Source organism: Bidens hawaiensis, unplaced genomic scaffold, assembly GCF_021521415.1.
Source record: "Bidens hawaiensis isolate Kalapana, Puna unplaced genomic scaffold, B.hawaiensis_p1.1 tig00032028_1, whole genome shotgun sequence".
NCBI classification, from domain to species: Eukaryota; Viridiplantae; Streptophyta; class Magnoliopsida; order Asterales; family Asteraceae; genus Bidens; species Bidens hawaiensis.
In genome coordinates this window covers 52,939-72,896 of record NW_027495414.1, presented here as the reverse complement: position 1 = coordinate 72,896, position 19,958 = coordinate 52,939, and the positions used below count along the sequence as shown (strand labels likewise).

Below are 19,958 nucleotides of genomic sequence, written 5' to 3'. Positions count from 1 at the left end.
ACATAAAAGTTTTCTTTTCGGTCAAAGTTTTTGCAGAAATTTAGGGGGAGAAATTTAAAAAAAATATTCAAAAAGAGTGTGTGTGTTTAATAAATAAAAATTAAAAGTTTTGTCTATATCTTTCAAACTTCACTCTCGCTTAAAATTATGTCGGTTGCTTAAGTTTGAAGAACATATACCTGTATAGATTCACATGAAGCCATTCATCTAAAGACTGAAAGCATACGGGGAGATTGTGATGTGTTTTTGTATTTTGAATTCTTTCACTTAAAATTATGTCGGTAATTCCATGTTGGTGGGACACGTATTCTCATATGTGTTTGGTCCTGTTAACCACTTGTGGTCATACGGTTAAACCATTTACCTGAAAGCTAAGAGTGACCGGGGTGACTGAGTTCTTAACATGTGTGTCTTCTAGGAAGTGATATTACTATTCAGTTAACGGCTTTTTAGAAGCTTTAAAATATTTTCAAATGAAAATTGATCCAATCTTTGGAAAGTGATAGATAAATTGTTTCTGTGTGCCTAACGGGTGAAGTTATTAAGCTTAAAAGGCTCTAGAACAGTCATTGATTTGTATGGTAGCTTTCCATGATGCGTAAAAGTAGAAGTGATATAAACTAAATATGCTAAACTTACTGTGGAGAGTCATTTTGAAAACATGTGCATGTCTCCATATACATCTCTCCGAATGATAGGCAGAAAAGCAATTACCCAGTCATACACGAGCCCGTTGGTATTTGGTCCCCAAAATGAGGTATCTTATTGAGAGTGACAAACAACAAATGTGAACAAAATTACTTTAAATATATAATCAACCAAAAGTTGATAAATGTTCACAAGCTTTTAAGAAAAACACAAACATGAGGATTAATAACATAACTACAGGGGTGGAGGCAATAATATAAGTCCTTTAACATCCCTAATGAAAGGCTTGTTAATTTAAACTGTAAGTCCAATGTTCAACCTCAAATATGTTTGCAAATTTGAAAAGAAAAATCAAATAAATAAGTTCTGTCATTAAAAGTTTTTAAACCAAATCCAGTGGGTCAAAGTCAAATCGAGGTGATCTAGGGAAAACCAAATAAGCTTTGAGAAGAGATAGGAGGCATCACAGGTCCATGAGTGATGTCCATCTAAGCTTTATACCGAACTGAACCTTAATCATATCACTGATGCAATGAAAATCATGCAAAGTTCGTTATACCTGCTATCAACCTGTTTCTTTATGTCATAATAACGCTAAACATGAATCTTTGTGAAAGCACCTTAAACAATATGATTCTATGTTCGGATCTTTTCATAAAAGGCGGCGTTTATATCAAAACTGAAATTTGATCCCAAATTTTTGCTAAATTACAAGAAGATTGGGTGATTAAATTTGTTTTATTTGTTTTTTTTTTGTTTTTTTTTTATTTCATTCATTTTTATTTCTTGATTACTCTTGTCGAAACAAATGTGTTAAGAAATTGTTTTGAAGTTTTCAGCTCATGAAATCTGATATCGGTTATTGTGTTATAGTTGGTTTAGCTGATATGATCTCATTTTAAGTCTTTTCAAGAAAATCATAAAAAATTAAAAAAAAATATGTATGTCTTATTTTGTTTTATTTAATTATTTTTAAAATATTTTGGTTGATCTTTCTATCAAAGTTGATTGTTCTTTCAAGACTGATTTCTTGCAACGGAAGCGTATGAAGTATCTGAGACTCAAATTGGATGATGCTATCAAAGAGGGGGAGATGGTAGAGTATTGGATGCAGATGCTGAAGTTGCTGATCATGCTCTAGTAAAGATTCTGAAGATCTTGAAAGCATCAGTCTAAGGGCAAGATTGTTGGGTCATAAATTGGTAAGACTGGCGCATATCAAAAGGCCACGACATGATCAAGACTAAAGTGGCATAAACAAGGACGATTTGAAGAACTGCATTAGTGTAATACCGAGATTTCGGTTAGGCTAGTCTGAAGTGGAATAAACAAGAACGAAGCTACAAACCAAGGGGGAGATTGTTGGGTCCATATTTGGTGGTTTGTACTTAGTTCTATGTATGTTGGGTTTACTTTTGGGTTATGTATGTAAACCGAGATCCTTATGGATCTCGGTGGGCTTTTGGTTTATGTGGGCCTAGGTGTTTTGGTTTCCCTATATATAGTTCATGTAATGTATAGGGTAAGGGTTGTTCACATTAGCAGAGAGTGAGCAGAACTATAGAGTTGTTCATTCCTAGAATTTTGTGATCGAGTATTGTAAGTGCTTAAGCACCCGACGTATTCAATAATATACGTGTGTTTTGAAGCAATCGTGTGTTACTTCACTTGTTATTATTCTTGTTCTTGAATCATCGAGTGTTGGTATTCTGCACCAATACTCGTCTGGTTGATATCATATTGTAGTGATCCAGATTCGGGACTTACATTTATTCTTAGAAATTTTGGGATGTTATAATCATATAAATTTAATCAAATGCAAATGTTGTACTTATAAATAAATGATATATTTCAATATTGTTCCAAATGATAGTATTTGAACTAACAATATATTTTAAACCCGGGTAATATTTAAAACGAAAGTACGAAATAATTCGTAGTAGTTGTAGAGATTATAATATTGGATTTAAAATTGAAATAGATTGGAAGATAATTTTGAATTTCGATTTGTTAAAATTAAAGTCTATAAATTATTTTTGTAAAGTTCATATAAAGGTTGAACATTATAGTCAAATCATTATTCATTATCATTATTATAAAATAAAGTCTAAATCATATACCAAAGATGCATACAATTACCGAAAAGTTAATTTGAATTTGTAATTTATATATATACAATATTGTATATTGTATACAATTACCAAAGATATTGTTTATATATATACAATATTGTATATATTGTATATGGTCCTTAAGTTATTAACCTTTATAAACACAATTATATTAAGTTGTTTAAATGTAACAATATAGTCAAAAATTAAATGTATAGATAAAAATATATTTTAGTCAAATCATTACTATTAATATGGACCATTAATTATAAATTAATGGTTAATCATATACCAAAAATGATTAGAATTATCATATTCAAAGCATTAACCTCTACTGACCTTAAATATGTAAGGTGAAATTTGAGTGTGTGATCAATTTTATAACTATCCATTACATATACTTATTTATGTAAGATATAATATAAATAGAAACGATAACAAGATTTTGAAATTAGAATATAAATAGTAATCATATAGTTTTGTAAATTATCAGAATAAGGTAATATAACTTATCTTTGAAAATTTTAGTCAACTTATTATTTAAATTATTGATCATTAATTCTAAAATTAAGTTGTTTAAATGTAAAAATATAGTCAAAATTTATATGTATATAAAAAAATATATTTTAGTCAAATCATTAGTATTATTATGGACCATTAATTATAAATTAATGGTTAATTATATACCAAAATTGTTTAGAATTACCATATTCAAAGCGTTGACCTACATTGACCTTAAATATGTAAGGTCAAATTTGAGTGCATGATCAGTTTTACAAATATCCATTACATATACTTATATATGGTGATCAATTTTATAACGATAATAAATTTTTTAAATTAGAATATAAATAGATATCAAATAGTTTGTAAATTATAAAAATACGGTAATATAAGTTATGTTTTAAAATATAGTCAAAATTTAAATCTGTATAAAATAATATATTGTAGTCAAATCATTATTATTATTATGGACCATTATTTATAAGGAAAGTCAATATTCAATATTGATGTTAATTAAAGTGTGATTGGGATAATTAAAGTATTTAAATTACAATATTCATGTTAATTTGGTTATTTAAACAAATAAGGAAAGTCAAACTAAATAAATTGTATTAATGAGATAATTAAATATGTACATGAATATACATGATTATTCAAAAAATAAATATACATCAATATAAAAAAAATACATCTTATAAAGTCATCCTCAATCCGTGAAATTAGATAATACGAGTGCGACAATAACCTAAAATAATAAAATCGAATAATAATATTGATATTATGGATTATTTTAATTATAATTAATAACCGGAAACATTTAAAGGTGTTACCGGAAATACGAAATTGTGAGAATGACTATGGTATCTCAGATTTTTTCGTAGAATTTAAATTGAAATTAGGTTGTATGACTCGTGACATTCACCTGAAATTATAAGTAGAATATTATTGTTTATGTTATGGAACATTTGATATTTAATTTATAAACGAAAAATTCTAATGTCTTACCGGAAAATAACAAATAATGATAATAACCATGGTATCTCTGTTTTTTATTAAGAAACTAAAATCAAATTTTCTGTAAATCAATCGGGTAAATTACCTGAAATACTAAAGTTTTGTTATAACATTGATATTATGGAATATTAGAATTATAATTTATAACCGGATAATTTAAATGTGTCTTACCGGAAAAACGAAATAATGATACTGAATATAGATGAAGCTGATTTATATTTAGAACCTAGAAGAAAAACATGTATAACAAAAAAACAGGAAAAATATTAAACTTCAAATAAATATAAAACACCCATTGTTATAGGTATAACACATAAACTGAAAAATTACCGGAATAACGTAAATACGTAGAAATATTAGCTTCATCGCCATTTTTGATTTGATTCCTAAACTGATTTTAAAAGTCAGTTAACAATGACAATAAAGATAAAAAGGTTAGATCTACAATAACCGGAAGAAAATATGATGTTGCTGGAAAATCATATAACATTGTTGGCTATTAAAATATAATATATAACCTTATCAGAAAACAATTAATCTCGATCTACATTACTGGAATATAGAAAATGGTGGATGGTGGAGTTAGTAAGCCGAGAGAGAGATTAAAATGATAGAGTGGAAAATTTTAAGGTTTAAATATAGTGTGTGAGATGACACGTGACAGAATATTAGAGTACATGAGAATAGAAACATGCTGACTGAATTGCATATATTGACAGCCTAAAAAAAGACTATATGTCTACATCGTATTATTGTATTGTGTTAATAGTATTTAAAGATGTTTAGCGTAAGATGGTAATATTCCTTATTCCTTATTATTATTATTATTATTATTATTATTATCATCATCGTTTACATAGAAAGAAAAAAAGTAAAACCAAGAAAGTGTGAGTGACGTGGCAATGAGTGTCCATATACGGGTAGTCTTTGCAGGTACAATTAGACTCAATAATTAAACAAACCCAAAAGAGGAATAATATTAACTTACGAACAAAACAAAACCAAACCTTCTTTGAGTGAGTGAGTTTGTTTGTTATGTGGTGGATGGTGTATGATCCATTATTATTACTATTATTTGTGGTTGTGAATTGTGATATATGGCCGCCAAGACAAGGCTTTACGAGTCCTTCTCGAAGACGCTGATCGAGGAGGTGCAGCGATGGGGGTCTATGAAGCGGACCGGCGTGAGCCTCCGTTACATGCTGGAGTTCGGGTCCAGGTTCACGGACCGCAAAATCATTCTAGCCGCTCAGTTTCTCCACAAGGAGCTTCCAATCAGGATCGCCAGGCGAGCCATTGAGCTCCAGTCCCTGCCCTACGGCTTATCCGAAAAGCCTGCTATCCTCAAAGTATAATAATATAATATTATTCATTCAATTGTGATTTCAAATTTAGGTTAAATTAGGTTTTGTTTTGTTTTGATTAGAGCTTGTTAATTGGTTCCATTTCCAATTTGATTCAGTTTCATCGTCTCTTTTGATTAAGATTAGGGACTTCTTTCTTAGTCATTTAGATGTTACCTCTTTTTTTTTTTTAACCAGAGCCCCTTACTTCAATTTCATGTGTCTTTAGATTGCAAGTATTTCAGTTTCGTGTGTTTTCATTAGAATTACACTCAATTTCGTCTATTTTTAATTAGAATTACGTTAATTTTATGTCTTAGAATTACTTCAGTTGCAATTTCATGTGTTTTGAAATGAGGTTTTCTAACTTTATGTATGCTTAGTTAGAAATGACTTCAATATCGGGAGCATAGTTGATTGCTGCTTAATGTCAACAACAATATTCGAATATAATTCTACCTTTTCAAATATTCATTCTTGTGGATCATACTACAGGATAAAACTCATCTGCAGGTTCTATTGAGAAGCAACTAGTTTCTTTTACACAACATGACATAAATAGTACTTCTCTGTTTGCTATTGGGCTTTATAATCATTGACTCTTATAGATATCAAAATTGTGTTGCTATAAGTTTCAAGTGTCAAAAGCTAGTTTTATATGAATTTTCTTCACCTTTTTCCAATGTGACAGTGTCGTTTTGGCTAATATTTGAACAAGTGATTTCATCTGTTTATGCCTTGCAAGGTGAGAGATTGGTACTTGGACTCTTTTCGTGACCTTCGATCATTTCCTGACATAAAAAACAAAAACGACGAGCAAGACTTTACAAAAATGATCAATTTAATCAAAGTGCGACACAATAACGTGGTCCCCACCATGGCTCTAGGAGTTCAACAGTTGAAGAAAGATCTTGACCCCAAACTTGATTACAAGGACCTAGACGATATCCACCAGTTTCTTGATCGCTTTTATATGTCAAGAATCGGGATAAGAATGCTAATTGGTTAGTTGACTCTTTCTTATAATATTGGTTATTCAATAACAAATAATAATCACATCCAAACTTTTTTGTTACTGTTTATTAGGGCAGCATGTGGCTATGCATGAACCGAATCCACAACCGGATAGAATAGGTTACATACATACAAAAATGTCTCCAGTTGAGGTGGCAATAAATGCCAGCGAGGATGCGCGCTCTCTTTGTTTACGTGAGTATGGAAGTGCACCTGAGGTTAAAGTCTATGGTGACCCTGATTTCACATTCCCGTATGTTTTCTCTCAACTACTTATTAACAGTTCACTTATGGTTTTCTTTTTTTTTTTTGTGTTTTATCTCAAAACGGGATGGATAAAATATAAGTTTCCCAAAGTTTATCCTTGATTCTTATAACCTTTTAAAACCATTTTATTCATAGATTAGATTATAATCATAAAAAAATGTTAATTATTCATATATGAATATGCAGGACTACTTCAACCTGTATTAATAGATGTCTCCTTACCCGTCCCATCCATATTTCACTTTCACTAGGGGTGTGCATGAGTCAATCTTGGGTTTAAACTGAACCAAAAACTGAAATTCGGTTTTTGAGTTTTTGAAAACTGTACGCTTTCGATTTTCAGTTTGGGTTCGGTTCTGTCTTACAGTTTTGCCATTTGGGTTTGAAGTTTTGGAGCCGGAAAAAAGGCCAAAAATGAATTTGGGCCTAATTCTTGTTGTTAATCTAATAATTAATTGATTATTATACATTTGGAAATATTTGGGCTACTCTATTTATTAAATTCTTATGTAATACTTAAAAGTCAAAATAAAAAATGAAAATCCAGAAGCTCAGTTTGGTTTTTACAAAAAACATAAAAGCAAACCTGGAGTTTGATTATTTCGGTTTGTTTTTTTTTACGCTTTCATGCTCACCCGACTTTTACAGTTTACTCTTAAACTTCTGCTGATTAGAGTTAAACCTATTCTATTAATCTAATAAATAAGTATTTGGTTGAGTCATGTATCACAATTCTGTGAGCTCAAGACTGTTTTTCCCACTTCTCTTATTTCATCCCTTTGTATTTATAGTAACAAAAACATAATATATTTTGTATAGTAACTAATTATATTTTCTTCGTTCATCACTAACTGTAATTTCTAAATGTTAATTACTAATTATTTAATAATTCTTTTATTCAACCCGTTCAATACACAGGTTTCTAACCTAATACATTAATATATACATGTCTTGGTTTGTTTACCTGTGACAGATATGTTCCAAACCACCTGCATATGATGGTGTTTGAGCTTGTTAAAAACTCATTGCGTGCGGTTGAGGAGCGGTTTATGGACTCAGACAAAATTGCACCACCTATAAGAATAATAGTTGCAGATGGGTTGGAAGATGTTACAATAAAGGCATGTTGAGTTTAAATGTTTAATAGATCATTTTGTATGTAATTACTCATATGGCAACATAGTTAAAATATTGGGTGTGTTGTAGATATCTGATGAGGGTGGTGGAATACCAAGAAGTGGTCTACCTAGAATATTTACATATCTCTACAGTACTGCCAAAAATCCGCTTGATGAGCGGGCGGATCTCGGGACCGCAGAGGTGGCAACAATGGCGGGTTATGGTTTTGGTCTTCCGATTAGCCGATTGTATGCTCGTTATTTTGGAGGAGATTTGCAAATTATCTCCATGGAAGGCTATGGTATGTTTAATTTCATTAAATTTTAGAGTAAATTACTATTTTGGTCCCTGGGGTTTGACGTGTTTAACCCTTTCAGTCGATGAAGGAATTTTTTTTACTATTTTGGTCCATGAGCTTTGCATTTTGTAACGGTTTTGGTATCAAACAACAACTCTTTTAGATTTTTCTGTTAAGTTAGAATTTTGGTAATTTCGTATTTAAGGGATTATTTATGTAGCTGTTTAGTATTTTGGTCCCTAAGTTTGCTCATTTGATTTATAATTAGTCTAATTTATTATTTCTACCATAATTATATCAGTTTAGCTTTAAATCTTGATAAATTACATCAAACACATGGAAAAAATTATGTATGTTACAAAACCTAGATACTAATTTTTATACTGTTATTTATTATCTTACGTTAATTACGCAAACAAACCCTTGAATATTGAACGCTTACATAATTAGTCTCTTAAATTTGAAGTGACAGAAATACCCTCTAACTTAACAAAATCTAACAGAGTTACTGTCAGGGGCCAGAACCTTTACAAAATGTGAACCTCGTAATTTACTAAGTTCTATATTTTGAGGTTGCAAAATGAGTTGGTTGTGTACTTGTGTGGGTTGGGTAACAGGTCAAAACAGGTAAAGTTTTCTTGTAGGGGTCGAATAAGATTGGGTAAACCTATAACACAAACATTTTCAAAACGTGTTGGGTTGACCTGAAATTGTCTTAGAATTTTGACTGAAAAAAGATAATTAGTAAGTTATACAGGTCATTAGTTAATTAAAGAGTTTTGTTTTGTTTTTGCAGGAACAGATGCATATCTTCATTTGTCTCGTTTGGGAGATTCACAAGAGCCATTGCCATGATAATTAATTTCCCTTGAAAGATGTAAATGAGTTTGTAATGCCTTACCGAGATTACCTTGCAATTCATTATCGAGGAGACTTCGTAGACCGATAATTAGGTTGGTGTCGTAATGACATGGGTGGTTAATATTTCGAGCAAGACATAAATAATCATGTCATATTCAAAGTTGATATATGCCAACAAAGGTATCAATCACAGTATTCAAGGTATCAATGTGATGGACGTATTTGTAATGCGTATGAGGCGCAGGATTTCAAATGGACAAGCTTCATTGCTGCATGTGAGAAGCCAAAATCTAACCGTATATAGAATACGAAATGAAAGGCAAGCGTTTAAAAGCTTCTAATATCGAAAACATCTATTTAAGTTTTTGACACGGTCACATGCGCTTTAGCTAAATCTAAATGTTATATGGCTAAATTTGTATACTTGTTACATGCTCTTTCACCTTGACTCCCCATTGAATACTTATCATACACACATTCAAAACTTACCCAATAACGTACCAGCACTCCCCGCCTCTTGTACAGTCCTTTTAAGTGCAATCTGGAAACCGAGCCACTCCGGTCTTCAGTTCAACACAACATTCATTTTCAGTTGTATGTAAGAGCTTTCTGCTCATCTATGCAAGTTTCTCAAGTGCGCTTGTTGCAGCCTCTATATATTTGCTGGTTTTTAAACATCAGCTCATCAATGCTTTCCTCACCTTGGCCCACTGCATCAAGCTTCCTCAGATCATCAGCATCTTGACTCATTTCTTTCTTCATTCAATTTTTCTAAAAACTGTGGTAAACTCGTTTTCTTTATATGCAAGAGCTCGTTTTGCCTGCAAAACTTCCAGTTTCCGTAACCTTAATGTTCCCCATCAAAACATCTACTTCAGTTTCAAATCCCGCCTTCGTGTTCAACACAACTCACCACTTTATTTGTAAGGTTAAAAATCCTTTGTACGACATTTGCAGCTTCAGACTACTACATATTTGTACCGTGCAGGTCATGTATGATCTTTCAACCTGTTTGTCTCTCATTTATCACCGTTGTTTCAATAAGCTTATCGCTTATAACCGTTTTCAGATTCAAGATGTCTTTATTCATTTCACCCAACGTTTATCGTGCTTGAGATAATTCAGATTCTCTCCTTCAACATAAGTTCAAAAAACACGTGCTCGGATAGTTCAATCTCTAACCTTGTTTCCTCAAGTTGACACTCTTTACACTCAACAGTGTTTTGCATTGACTTGTATTCTAACTTTCTTCGGTCCAGTTTGTTTCTAAGAACTGCCATTTCTTTAGTTGCTTGTACAAGAGCACATTTTTCACCGCCTAAGCGATTTTGTTACTCCTTGAGACTTTGATCATATCTTTTACCATAACTAAATCCCGTTCAAGCTCTCGGTTCCGAGCCTCTGCAAGTCTAAGCTTAACTCTCTCACTTTCAACTTCCACTCTAGCATCTTTAATACTTTTTTGTGATGTAAGAAATTCACATGTAAGATATTAAATTGTAAATATTGAATTTTGGTAAATTTTAAACAAGAGAATATGTTGGGATTTAATGTCAAAGTGATAAGAAAGCAAGTTGATGGCCTTAGTGCCATTCTTGCATACTCGAAATTGCTGGAAAATGAAAGAAGCGAGAGTTTGACCTTGGTCAACACTTACACAAGACTTTAGATCAAGTGCATGAAAACACAAAAACCTATTTGGATAACTCCCAAACTCTTTATTAACCCATAAAATATAACTCAAAATATTAGCTACAAATTGTAAACTATAACTGGGTTTATGCAGACTAACCTAAACTTGTTAGACTGTTATACGTACTGCTAAATAATCTATCTTCTATAAGATGGAGATCTTGAAGGTTACTTCAAGTTGATTGAGTTTAGCCTCTTTGACCCACTTAAAATTTGTACTGGAAAGACAGAATTTACTTTAAATTTGGACGGAGTAGATGAAGATTCAATTTTTTTTAATCTCGTCGCCCCAGTCATTCCTTGATTCACTTTAAAAATATTGAAAATTAGTGGGTCATTTTCCATTAGTTCTCTCTTCAAATGGTCCATTTATAAAATTTTTCCTATAAAAAAAGGTTTTAAGACTAAACACGAAAGTGATCTTCTTTTTGACATGTCCATGGACTACGATATCTCTTTATAAGTTATACTACACTTTATACTTGTGTAATAGAATAATCTTGTGTTTCACTAAATTTTTGTATTTTTAGTTTTATAGAAAATAAGAGTATGATAACAAAAATTAAGTTGAGAAATCTCAAATGAGTAAATTTTTTGACAAATTAACGTGTACCCAATACCTAATGAAATCACGGATATGAGACCATAATGAAATCACTAGGAATATTTTCTCAAACAGGTTGAAGTGACTAAATAATGATTTCAAGTACTTGCTCAAATGTTTACCCCTGTAACAGTAACATCGATCCAAAATTGAAACGACTATCTCTAACACAAACAACATCCGGTGCACACTATTATCTTAATAAGGTCTTTAATGCATGGAAATTTAAAACTAGAAGAAACCACTGACAAAAGATTTACTCCAGCTTTACTCGGTCCAGATCACCAATCACTGCTTCAAGCTGTGCAACAGAGTACAGCATTCAGTAACATTCTCCATATAATAAATTTAAATTATAAAGGCGGAACAAAAAATTATAAAAAAATAACAATCATCAAACCTTAGCAATTTGACGCAAAAAGTAATCACCATACTGTTTGAGTGTCTTTGATTCAACCACATGAATCAAATCCTACAAGAACACAGTCAATGATATATTAATAAAATAATACTAGTGGAATAATATAAACAAGAAAGTTATATTACATTTTCAATGTAGAAATCAATATCAGCATTGGATATGGTCTTCCCACCAGCAACAACAGAATGTGTCTTGTGCTTGTATGTCATCAAGATCGTCCTGTAAAAATGAAGTTGATCATGACTTGAGGGCGATTTCATAAACACCCCTATAAACTTTGGAAAATATCATATACATTCATGCAAAACCAAAAATATCAAATATACCTGTTTTTACTAAAACTTCAAAATTTCATGTATCCCATCTTTAACTTCAAATTATATATTTACCTATGTTTAGCTTATTTTTTTTGCCTATTTATTTTCTAAAACTTTGGAATATAAATGCACATCCAATTCAATCAAAATCCAAATAAAAATAGGGTTTAAAGTCGCAAAGTGCCAAACATACAAGCACAAAGTACATTTTTAAGCTTAAATTGAAATTAATTCAAGCTTAAAAATGTACTTTGTGCTTGTATGTTTGGCACTTTGTGACTTTGGCAACTATAAAACAGACAATAACTAACCTTAAAGTGGCTTCATCAACTTCCATGTAGCTTGCAAGCTTTTCAATAGAAATAGTTGAATAAACTTTCAAAAAAGTCCTCACAATTGACAGTTGCTGCTGCTGTTTTACCTCATACAGAAACAGCTTTAACTGAAGCCTATATGCATCCTATAACCATATGAAAACCACAAAAAAGTCAATAACTTAACACAGATTTTTACATGACATGATTGTAGTTTACAAGATATATTCACCTGATTGTAGTTTACAAGTGGTTCTTCATAGCTTGGTGCAGAGGGTGTGATAAATTTAGGGCATGCATATGAAAAAAGCTCATCATAAAGAGCAAATGATTCATCATCATAACGTTGCATCCTCAACATTTTTTCACCGTACTTCTCTCTTAGTTGAGAGTTGACCGTTTCATCAACAAGTTTGACTTGAGGACAAAGTGAGAGGCAGATTGTAAGCAGAGCATACATCTGTTCATTCTTTTTTAGTATTTGCTCATACTGTGGTGATTTCTGGTGATATTGCTTAGTCTTGTAAATGTACAAAAGAATTTTGTTGAACTCGTGCATGGCCTCCACATACCTGCATAATCATTGTGGCCTATTAACTGACAGATATTATGTTGTCTGTTACAAACAGCTAATAAAGTCATTTTTATAAAATTGAGAGAACAAAATAAACCATTAACATTTTTTTCATTATAAATTCAAAACAATGGTTGAAATGCAATTTAATTCATCTTTCCTATATAGTTGTAAAAAGGATATTAAAAAAATCATTTGATTATAAAACCAGTACATTTGTAGGTAGGTAAATTTCCTACACATAGCCTATACGTGTAGATACACGCTTAAAATAAAGAAAAAAAGAAAACATATGAACAGCCTAGTTTAATAAATTCTATATACATAACAGACATTTGTAAGTAGAAGTTTAAAAAAATGAACCATTGACAGAAAAAATAAAACGATTTAGGTTCGTTCTTGCAATAATTTAGTCAATTATAGTGAACCTCAGCCTATACCCACATACAAATATACATACACGCAATCAAGTAATGAAGATGAAGTTCCAAGGACAGAATAGACACAGAAAGTACCTCCTCAACATAAAATTGGCAAATCCATAGTGATAGATGGTGGTGATGTGACTGCCAATAACACTTGTGTAAACTCCTTGTTGACTTATGTCAATTGGAAGTAAGCATTTAAGACCAGTTTGATAGTCTCCCAACAAGCAATGAACTCTTAACAAACCAACCATGCTAAAGTACCCCAAAACCTTCAAAACATTACTCCCACCACTATAATCATATCCATCTGTTGCCGTGAACTGTTCAAGGCCTTCTTTTTCCTTCTCTAGAATCTGAATGATGTTAGACTTTTCCATCAATGCTTGCAAAAAGTTGAGTACACCATACACATTCCAAGCCTGTTAAAAACATTGCATGTATTAATCTAAAAACATTCTTGAAACATGATAATGTTTTAAGTGTGTTACTTGGTCATGTTGTCTAAGTAGAGCAATCTCCTGCTCGGTTTTGCTTTTCATTTTGGCACGATACTGACAGAAGGACTGATATTGGTACACAAACTCATCCACCATGTCCCACAGCCACTGGTTAGGTAATTGCATGTTGACAACGCCATGCAACACCACCTGCAAAAAACCAGAGTCATTCCATCTATTAAAAGCTATAACATTTGCCAGAAGAAGCCTTGTTAGAGACTAGTTATTAAGTAGTATGCAAAAGCTAAGTTTTAAAACAGAAACTTAGATACCGCAAAGTACATATAGTCAAAGTACTGATATGAGTTGTTACAAATAATGCACTAGCATATGTTAAGGCTCGTAAGAGTTGCAATAGTAGTATACATATTAAGCACTATACTCATTTTACGTTCTATGTTGTCTTCTTTTGTAAACATGCGACATTATTTAAATATGCAGCTCCTAGTCCATGCATGCTCCCCATAATAATTGTGACCCATACCTTTAGCCATTTTACATGTACCAAGTACTAAATTTTTTTTTATATTACACGCTCTCTTTGTGGTAAACTTGCAATGATTTTTTGTCTCACCTAGTGCTACAAGTTGTGAAAGAAGTTAAAAGTAGTTTTCAAAATCTTCACATCAAGACGCAAAACAAAATAGCAGAAAAGTAGTTAGTGGCATGTTGTTTATTTCAATCGTGCAATGAACGATAGCAATGAGGGCTTCACGAGGAGAATACGAAGTGTAATATGGCAAAAACTTTATGTCATATTTAGAGTAAGTGAGTCCTCAACATATGATAAATAAACAGGTAGTGATGAAACGATACTAGAGTGTCCAATGATAAACATCATGGCTGGGTTATTATAATAGTGAAAGATAAGATATCAGAATTCTAGACCGAAGACTATTACTTCATTTTAGTTCTTCAAATACGGTTACCGTACAAATTCCACTTGCCAGTTAGACCGATAGTTGTGGGGCTTCAACAGGGACAGCAAAAGTGATGTGGCTCGGCCTTAACACCGCCAGAGTGTTAAGGCCCGAGTGGTAAACAAAGAAATGGAAACGTTGTAACGGTGCTTCAACAAGAAAATGAAGGGAGGCACAAATGCTTTAATAAGAAAATGGTGGGGCTTTATTGTTAGCTAAACCACAACACAATGTTAAAAGGTAAAGTCAAAACCCCACTACCTACATGGGCAGTGACGTGGCGCCTATGCAGTTAACGTGAAAAATTATATATATAGCAATTTGACACAACAATTCAGTATACTCTTCCTCCTAAGTCCTACCAACCATTAACAAAATAACCTTCTGCAACTTGCAAAGCACTAACAATTGTAGCAAGTAGGAAGTGATGAAGACTTAAAAACACCACCATTAAACACTAACATAGCGCTGCACTTTATCGTAAGGTTTAAAGGCCCACGACAACAAGTAGCCTTACAATTTCCGACCACTAAAAGATAAGTAAGCTAAAATGTAATAAATAAACCCTAATCTGAGCAAATAATAAAAAGTACCACCTGAAAGAGACTGCAATAATTATCCCAGGAATCAATCCTCTGGTTGAGCGTAGGAGACAACTTGGCATAGAGATGGCGATACCACATCTCCCGGTAGAGCAGGCAGAAGACGTGGTCGTTGTCGACGTACTGGGCGACCGCCTCGACCGAGGGCCAAGGGGTGTCCTTGAACATACGGTCGCTGAGGGTGTGGAAGGAGCTCTCGTACATCTGGTGGATCTCGTACACGTTCTTCTCTCGGATGTGACGGTACAGGTGCACCACGAACGTCTTCACCGGCTCAGGCACGAACAAAGGGTCGTACGACTCCATTATGGACGACGACTGCACTCCGTCTTCGTACTCGTAACCAACGGCCGCCATTCAGATTATTAGATTTGATTATTAGGGTTTCTTTGATTCTTTCAACCTGTGAGAGAGTAGACTTTGTGTTTCAGTTGGGCCTTGATATCTATCTTCTCAGAGCATTCCTATCCCAATCATCAAAACACCCACTATCTTTATAATTTAAAAAAATCATTCAATTACTCACTCGATCCTATCCTCTGTCCATATTATTCATCTCTAAATAATGAAAATATTGTACAGTAACTTTTCATATATGAAAAGCTACTGTAGCACACCCTATCTCAATTCTCAACTGCTATCATACTCTCACCCGCCTCATCACTTCTTCTCCCGCTCATCTTTCTAGGGTTCATCGGCCTTTCTAAGCAAACCAAAGGCAATTGATTCTCTCTGAAGTAAAATCGTCAGCCCTCTTTACCATCTCCATTCCCTCTGAAGCAAATCAAACACCAAAATCAAAGAGTCCTGGTTCGAATCGAAGCAATTGGTGCCCTTGTGTTCACCGATACAAGCTGCAATAGGTACACCTCTCTCTATTTATCGCTCAATTTCATTATATTTATTATAGGATTCCAACTATCTTCATGTAATTTACCCTCACCCTTGTATACACTAGCAAGTTGAAGCCTTTATGCTACAGATATTATTATTTTCGCTCATAAACATTAAATACACAAAATAGATTAATGCCCAAATTAGGTAAGATCAAATAAGTACCTGCATTTCATTCATTGCTATACGCACAGAGGGGTCAGGTATAATGTCCACTATTAGAATGTGCTCTATCATGTATCCATATTCTCCCATCACCTGATGTATTAGGGACACAATTGTAATTTCATATGGTTCTAAACCATAAATATATTGCTAATACAATATAGTAATATACCTTCTTAAGTTCCTCCAATACTGTTTTTGCAACTTCATCTTTCTGTTCAAAGAGTTGATCCAAGGTCATTCTTGGAACTTGTGCAAGTATGGGACGAAAGCCATCTTTAAAAGAATAAGATTTTTATTAAAGATTTTACAATTTTGGACAAAAAAATGTGATATTTACCATAAAAAACATAAGCTTGAATTTGTTCAGCAGGGTTCTGCAACTCGTAGAATGCATCATCGGCACTTTGCTTGATTACTTGATATTGAATTGATGAAATTATTTGCACAAACACATTGACCTGCAAATAAAAAAATTGTTTAAATCTTTTAAGTTAATAGACTAAAACACATGGTTCATTGTGAATGTATACTACAATCTTCAACATTTATGGAACGAAGATGATAATGAAAAAACGATCATGATAAATGATTACTTTGATTAACTGCGTGTAGGGGTGCAAATGAACCGTACCACCCAAGCTCGAGCTTCAGTAAGTGAAAACGAGCCGAGCTCAAGCTTGGTCGTTTACACCAATGATGTAGCAATAAAAAGGCCTAAAGTTTTAATAATTGACGATCAAGAGTTTAAATTTGCTCATCGCCCTAACCATAAGAGCATTCCCATTCCATCCATTAAAACCGAACAGTTTATAATAGCTTCCATATTATAAATTACTTGAATACATTATTATATTATTAATGCTTTTATAATGCTTCTCTATGTAACTGCACATTGTTTGACTGGTTAAAGGTAAACTGTTGTCATTCTGCTGCTCTTATAACTGCGCTTTGTCAGTCTTATGACGGCTGGGTTGTCATTTGTGGCAGTTTACCCATGAATTGGGTATAATTGCAAGGAGAAACAAAAAGTGGCATGCAGATAGGTCTAGCAATTGCCAACAATCCAACATTTATAACACCTAGAAAAATTGAAGCAACTCGTGAATTTACTTAATCATTTCATTACAGAATGTGTAGCTTTATTATAATTCCAGTTTCATGGCTAAAACTTGCATGATCAGCAGCTTATTTGTTCATTTTTAGTTTGTGAATTACAAATAAAAAGCAATATAGTTGTTGCAACATATTTCATCTTTGGCGTTGATAAAACTCGTATATATTTTGACAGGTTGAGTTAATTGCATATTTGATCACATGCGTCGTACATTCTTTCGCAAATTGTTAACATACATATCTTCTGAAGATGATAGTGATGTTGATCTTAACGAAGATGGCAAAGGACAATGTATTCGCAAGCGTCGTAGGTTTATTCGGCGTAATCATATTCAGGGACATCAGCGTCTATATCGTGATTATTTTGCAGAAAATCCCATATATCCTGCAGATCTATTTCGACGAATATTTCGTATGCGTCGTCCTTTATTTCTCCGCATTCTAAATGAGGTAGTGACTCACGAGCCATACTTTGTCCAAAGAAGAGATAATGTCGGAAGACTCGGTTTATCTTCTATGCAAAAGATAACTGCAGCACTTAGAATAATGGCATATGGGGTTACCGCAGATTTTATGGACGAATACATAAGCATTGGTGAGAGCACCGCAATGGAGAGCCTCAAAAAATTCTGTGAGACGATAGTAAATATCTTTTCAACTGAATATCTACGTTCACCAAACACCAATGATATTACTCGATTGCTTGCTGTTGCGGATCAACGAGGATTCCCTGGAATGCTCGGAAGCATCGACTGCATGCATTGGAAGTGGAAAAATTGTCCCACAGCTTGGAAAGGTATGTACTCTGGCCACATTCGTGAACCTACTATTATTTTAGAGGCGGTTGCCTCATATGATCTCTGGATATGGCATGCATTTTTTGGCATGCCCGGTTCACATAACGACATTAACGTGCTAGAGAGATCTAAAATGAAAGGTAAATTTTAAAAAGTAGTGATTTTTTGTTAAATTATAGGGATAAAGATGATGGAGGGGATAAGAATGCTCTTATTCATCAAATTTCTAAAAGCCCATACTCTTCAATTTCCATCCGTGTATATAATAAAAACATAAATTTGAGATTCTTATTGTTATCTTTGATTTTCTTCTTTTATTCAAATAACCAACCTTATTTGTTTCTGTCATTTGACAAATTTCATGCAATACACGAGTTTAAAAGCTAGTTTATTAAAATGAAGCTTAGATTATTAACCACATAGGAAAGAAGGGGCACATCACACACCTTGAATCCTTGACACTTGTTAAAACAAATCTTTAGCAATGTGAATATAAATCATGATTAACTTCTAAATAAAGGAATACATTCTAAGCAGGTGATGGATGGCATATAGAGAAAACATATAGGAAAAGGGAAAAGTATGAATGTATTAACTAGAAAAAGTATAGAATGAAAACCTTTTGAATTGTGAGAACCATTGAAACTCTATTTTGTGGTTCTAGGTGATGCCACGTGTGCATCTTAATCATTTATTGTAAAAAGGGTATTAAAGTCATTTTTATACATGCTATTTCTCTCTTTTAATTTATGTTACCATTAGCCTGAGGAGAGAAAAAAAACTAGAACAAAATCCTAGACATACTATTTTCACACCCATTTTCAAGATCTATGATCCATCTTCATCTCAGTACCAGCCACCATCACTTTCAACTCCCATTGTTATGTTCACCACCGCTAGATCTATTCACCGCCGCCGCCGTTGCTACCGGTTGACCGTGTTGGGTCTATACTTGATGGTTTGTACTTAGTTAGGATTGATATTGGGTTTTGTATGCAAACCGAGATCCTTTTTGGATCTCGGTGGGCTTTGGGCTTTTGTTGGGCTAGTGTGTTGGTTACCCTATATATAGATCTCATTGTATAGGGTTTGAGTTGGCTGTTGATATTGTTTTTAACACGGTTATTGTATTGCTTAAGCATCTGACGTAATAAACATATGTTTTGAAGCATTCCATCGTGTGTTTTACGTATTCTTGTTCATTGTTCTTGAATCATCGTGTGTTGGATTTCCGCACCAACATCAAGTTAGTTGATATCATATTGAAAGATCCGTCTTTGGACCTTACAATTGGTATCAGAGCCTTAGACCTATTCAGGCTCGTTATTGTGATATCAACGGATTCAAGATATAAAAGTTTGGCGGTTTGGTTGTTTTTCTGGCGAGAATCAAATCAGAGAAGAAGAAAACTGTTGGTATGGTCAAAGATTTCTTTTTA

At 33.0% G+C, this 19,958-nt stretch overlaps 2 protein-coding genes across 2 annotated transcripts; one reads left to right on the top strand and one right to left on the bottom strand.

Annotated features, from left to right (window-relative positions):
- The first annotated feature begins 5,341 nt into the window (after positions 1 to 5,341).
- On the top strand, positions 5,342 to 9,627 carry LOC143582834 (pyruvate dehydrogenase (acetyl-transferring) kinase, mitochondrial-like). The gene is made up of 6 exons (XM_077065315.1): positions 5,342 to 5,626; positions 6,366 to 6,624; positions 6,707 to 6,887; positions 7,875 to 8,022; positions 8,108 to 8,321; positions 9,115 to 9,627. The coding sequence occupies exons 1-6, from the start codon at positions 5,375 to 5,377 to the stop codon at positions 9,171 to 9,173; spliced, it is 1,113 nt and encodes a 370-aa protein (XP_076921430.1). The 5' UTR covers positions 5,342 to 5,374; the 3' UTR covers positions 9,174 to 9,627.
- Positions 9,628 to 11,517: 1,890 nt separating this feature from the next.
- LOC143582833 (uncharacterized) lies at positions 11,518 to 15,937 on the bottom strand. The gene is made up of 8 exons (XM_077065314.1): positions 15,543 to 15,937; positions 14,018 to 14,176; positions 13,617 to 13,948; positions 12,760 to 13,099; positions 12,525 to 12,673; positions 12,022 to 12,115; positions 11,876 to 11,947; positions 11,518 to 11,776 (listed from the first exon to the last, which is right to left on the bottom strand). Exons 1-8 carry the CDS (start codon positions 15,903 to 15,905, stop codon positions 11,732 to 11,734), a joined length of 1,554 nt encoding a protein of 517 aa, XP_076921429.1. The 5' UTR covers positions 15,906 to 15,937; the 3' UTR covers positions 11,518 to 11,731.
- Positions 15,938 to 19,958: the final 4,021 nt, after the last annotated feature.

Excerpts from the sequence above, each read along its gene's own strand:
- LOC143582834 (XM_077065315.1), top strand. The coding sequence starts at position 5,375 with ATGGCCGCCAAGACAAGGCTTTACGAGTCCTTCTCGAAGACGCTGATC. Across the intron at positions 6,625-6,706 it reads CGGGATAAGAATGCTAATTG|GGCAGCATGTGGCTATGCAT; the intron begins GTTAGTTGACTC and ends ACTGTTTATTAG. Across the intron at positions 8,023-8,107 it reads TGGAAGATGTTACAATAAAG|ATATCTGATGAGGGTGGTGG; the intron begins GCATGTTGAGTT and ends GGTGTGTTGTAG.
- LOC143582833 (XM_077065314.1), bottom strand. The coding sequence starts at position 15,905 with ATGGCGGCCGTTGGTTACGAGTACGAAGACGGAGTGCAGTCGTCGTCC. Across the intron at positions 13,100-13,616 it reads GCCAATTTTATGTTGAGGAG|GTATGTGGAGGCCATGCACG; the intron begins GTACTTTCTGTG and ends ATGATTATGCAG. Across the intron at positions 11,948-12,021 it reads TTGATTTCTACATTGAAAAT|GATTTGATTCATGTGGTTGA; the intron begins GTAATATAACTT and ends GTGTTCTTGTAG.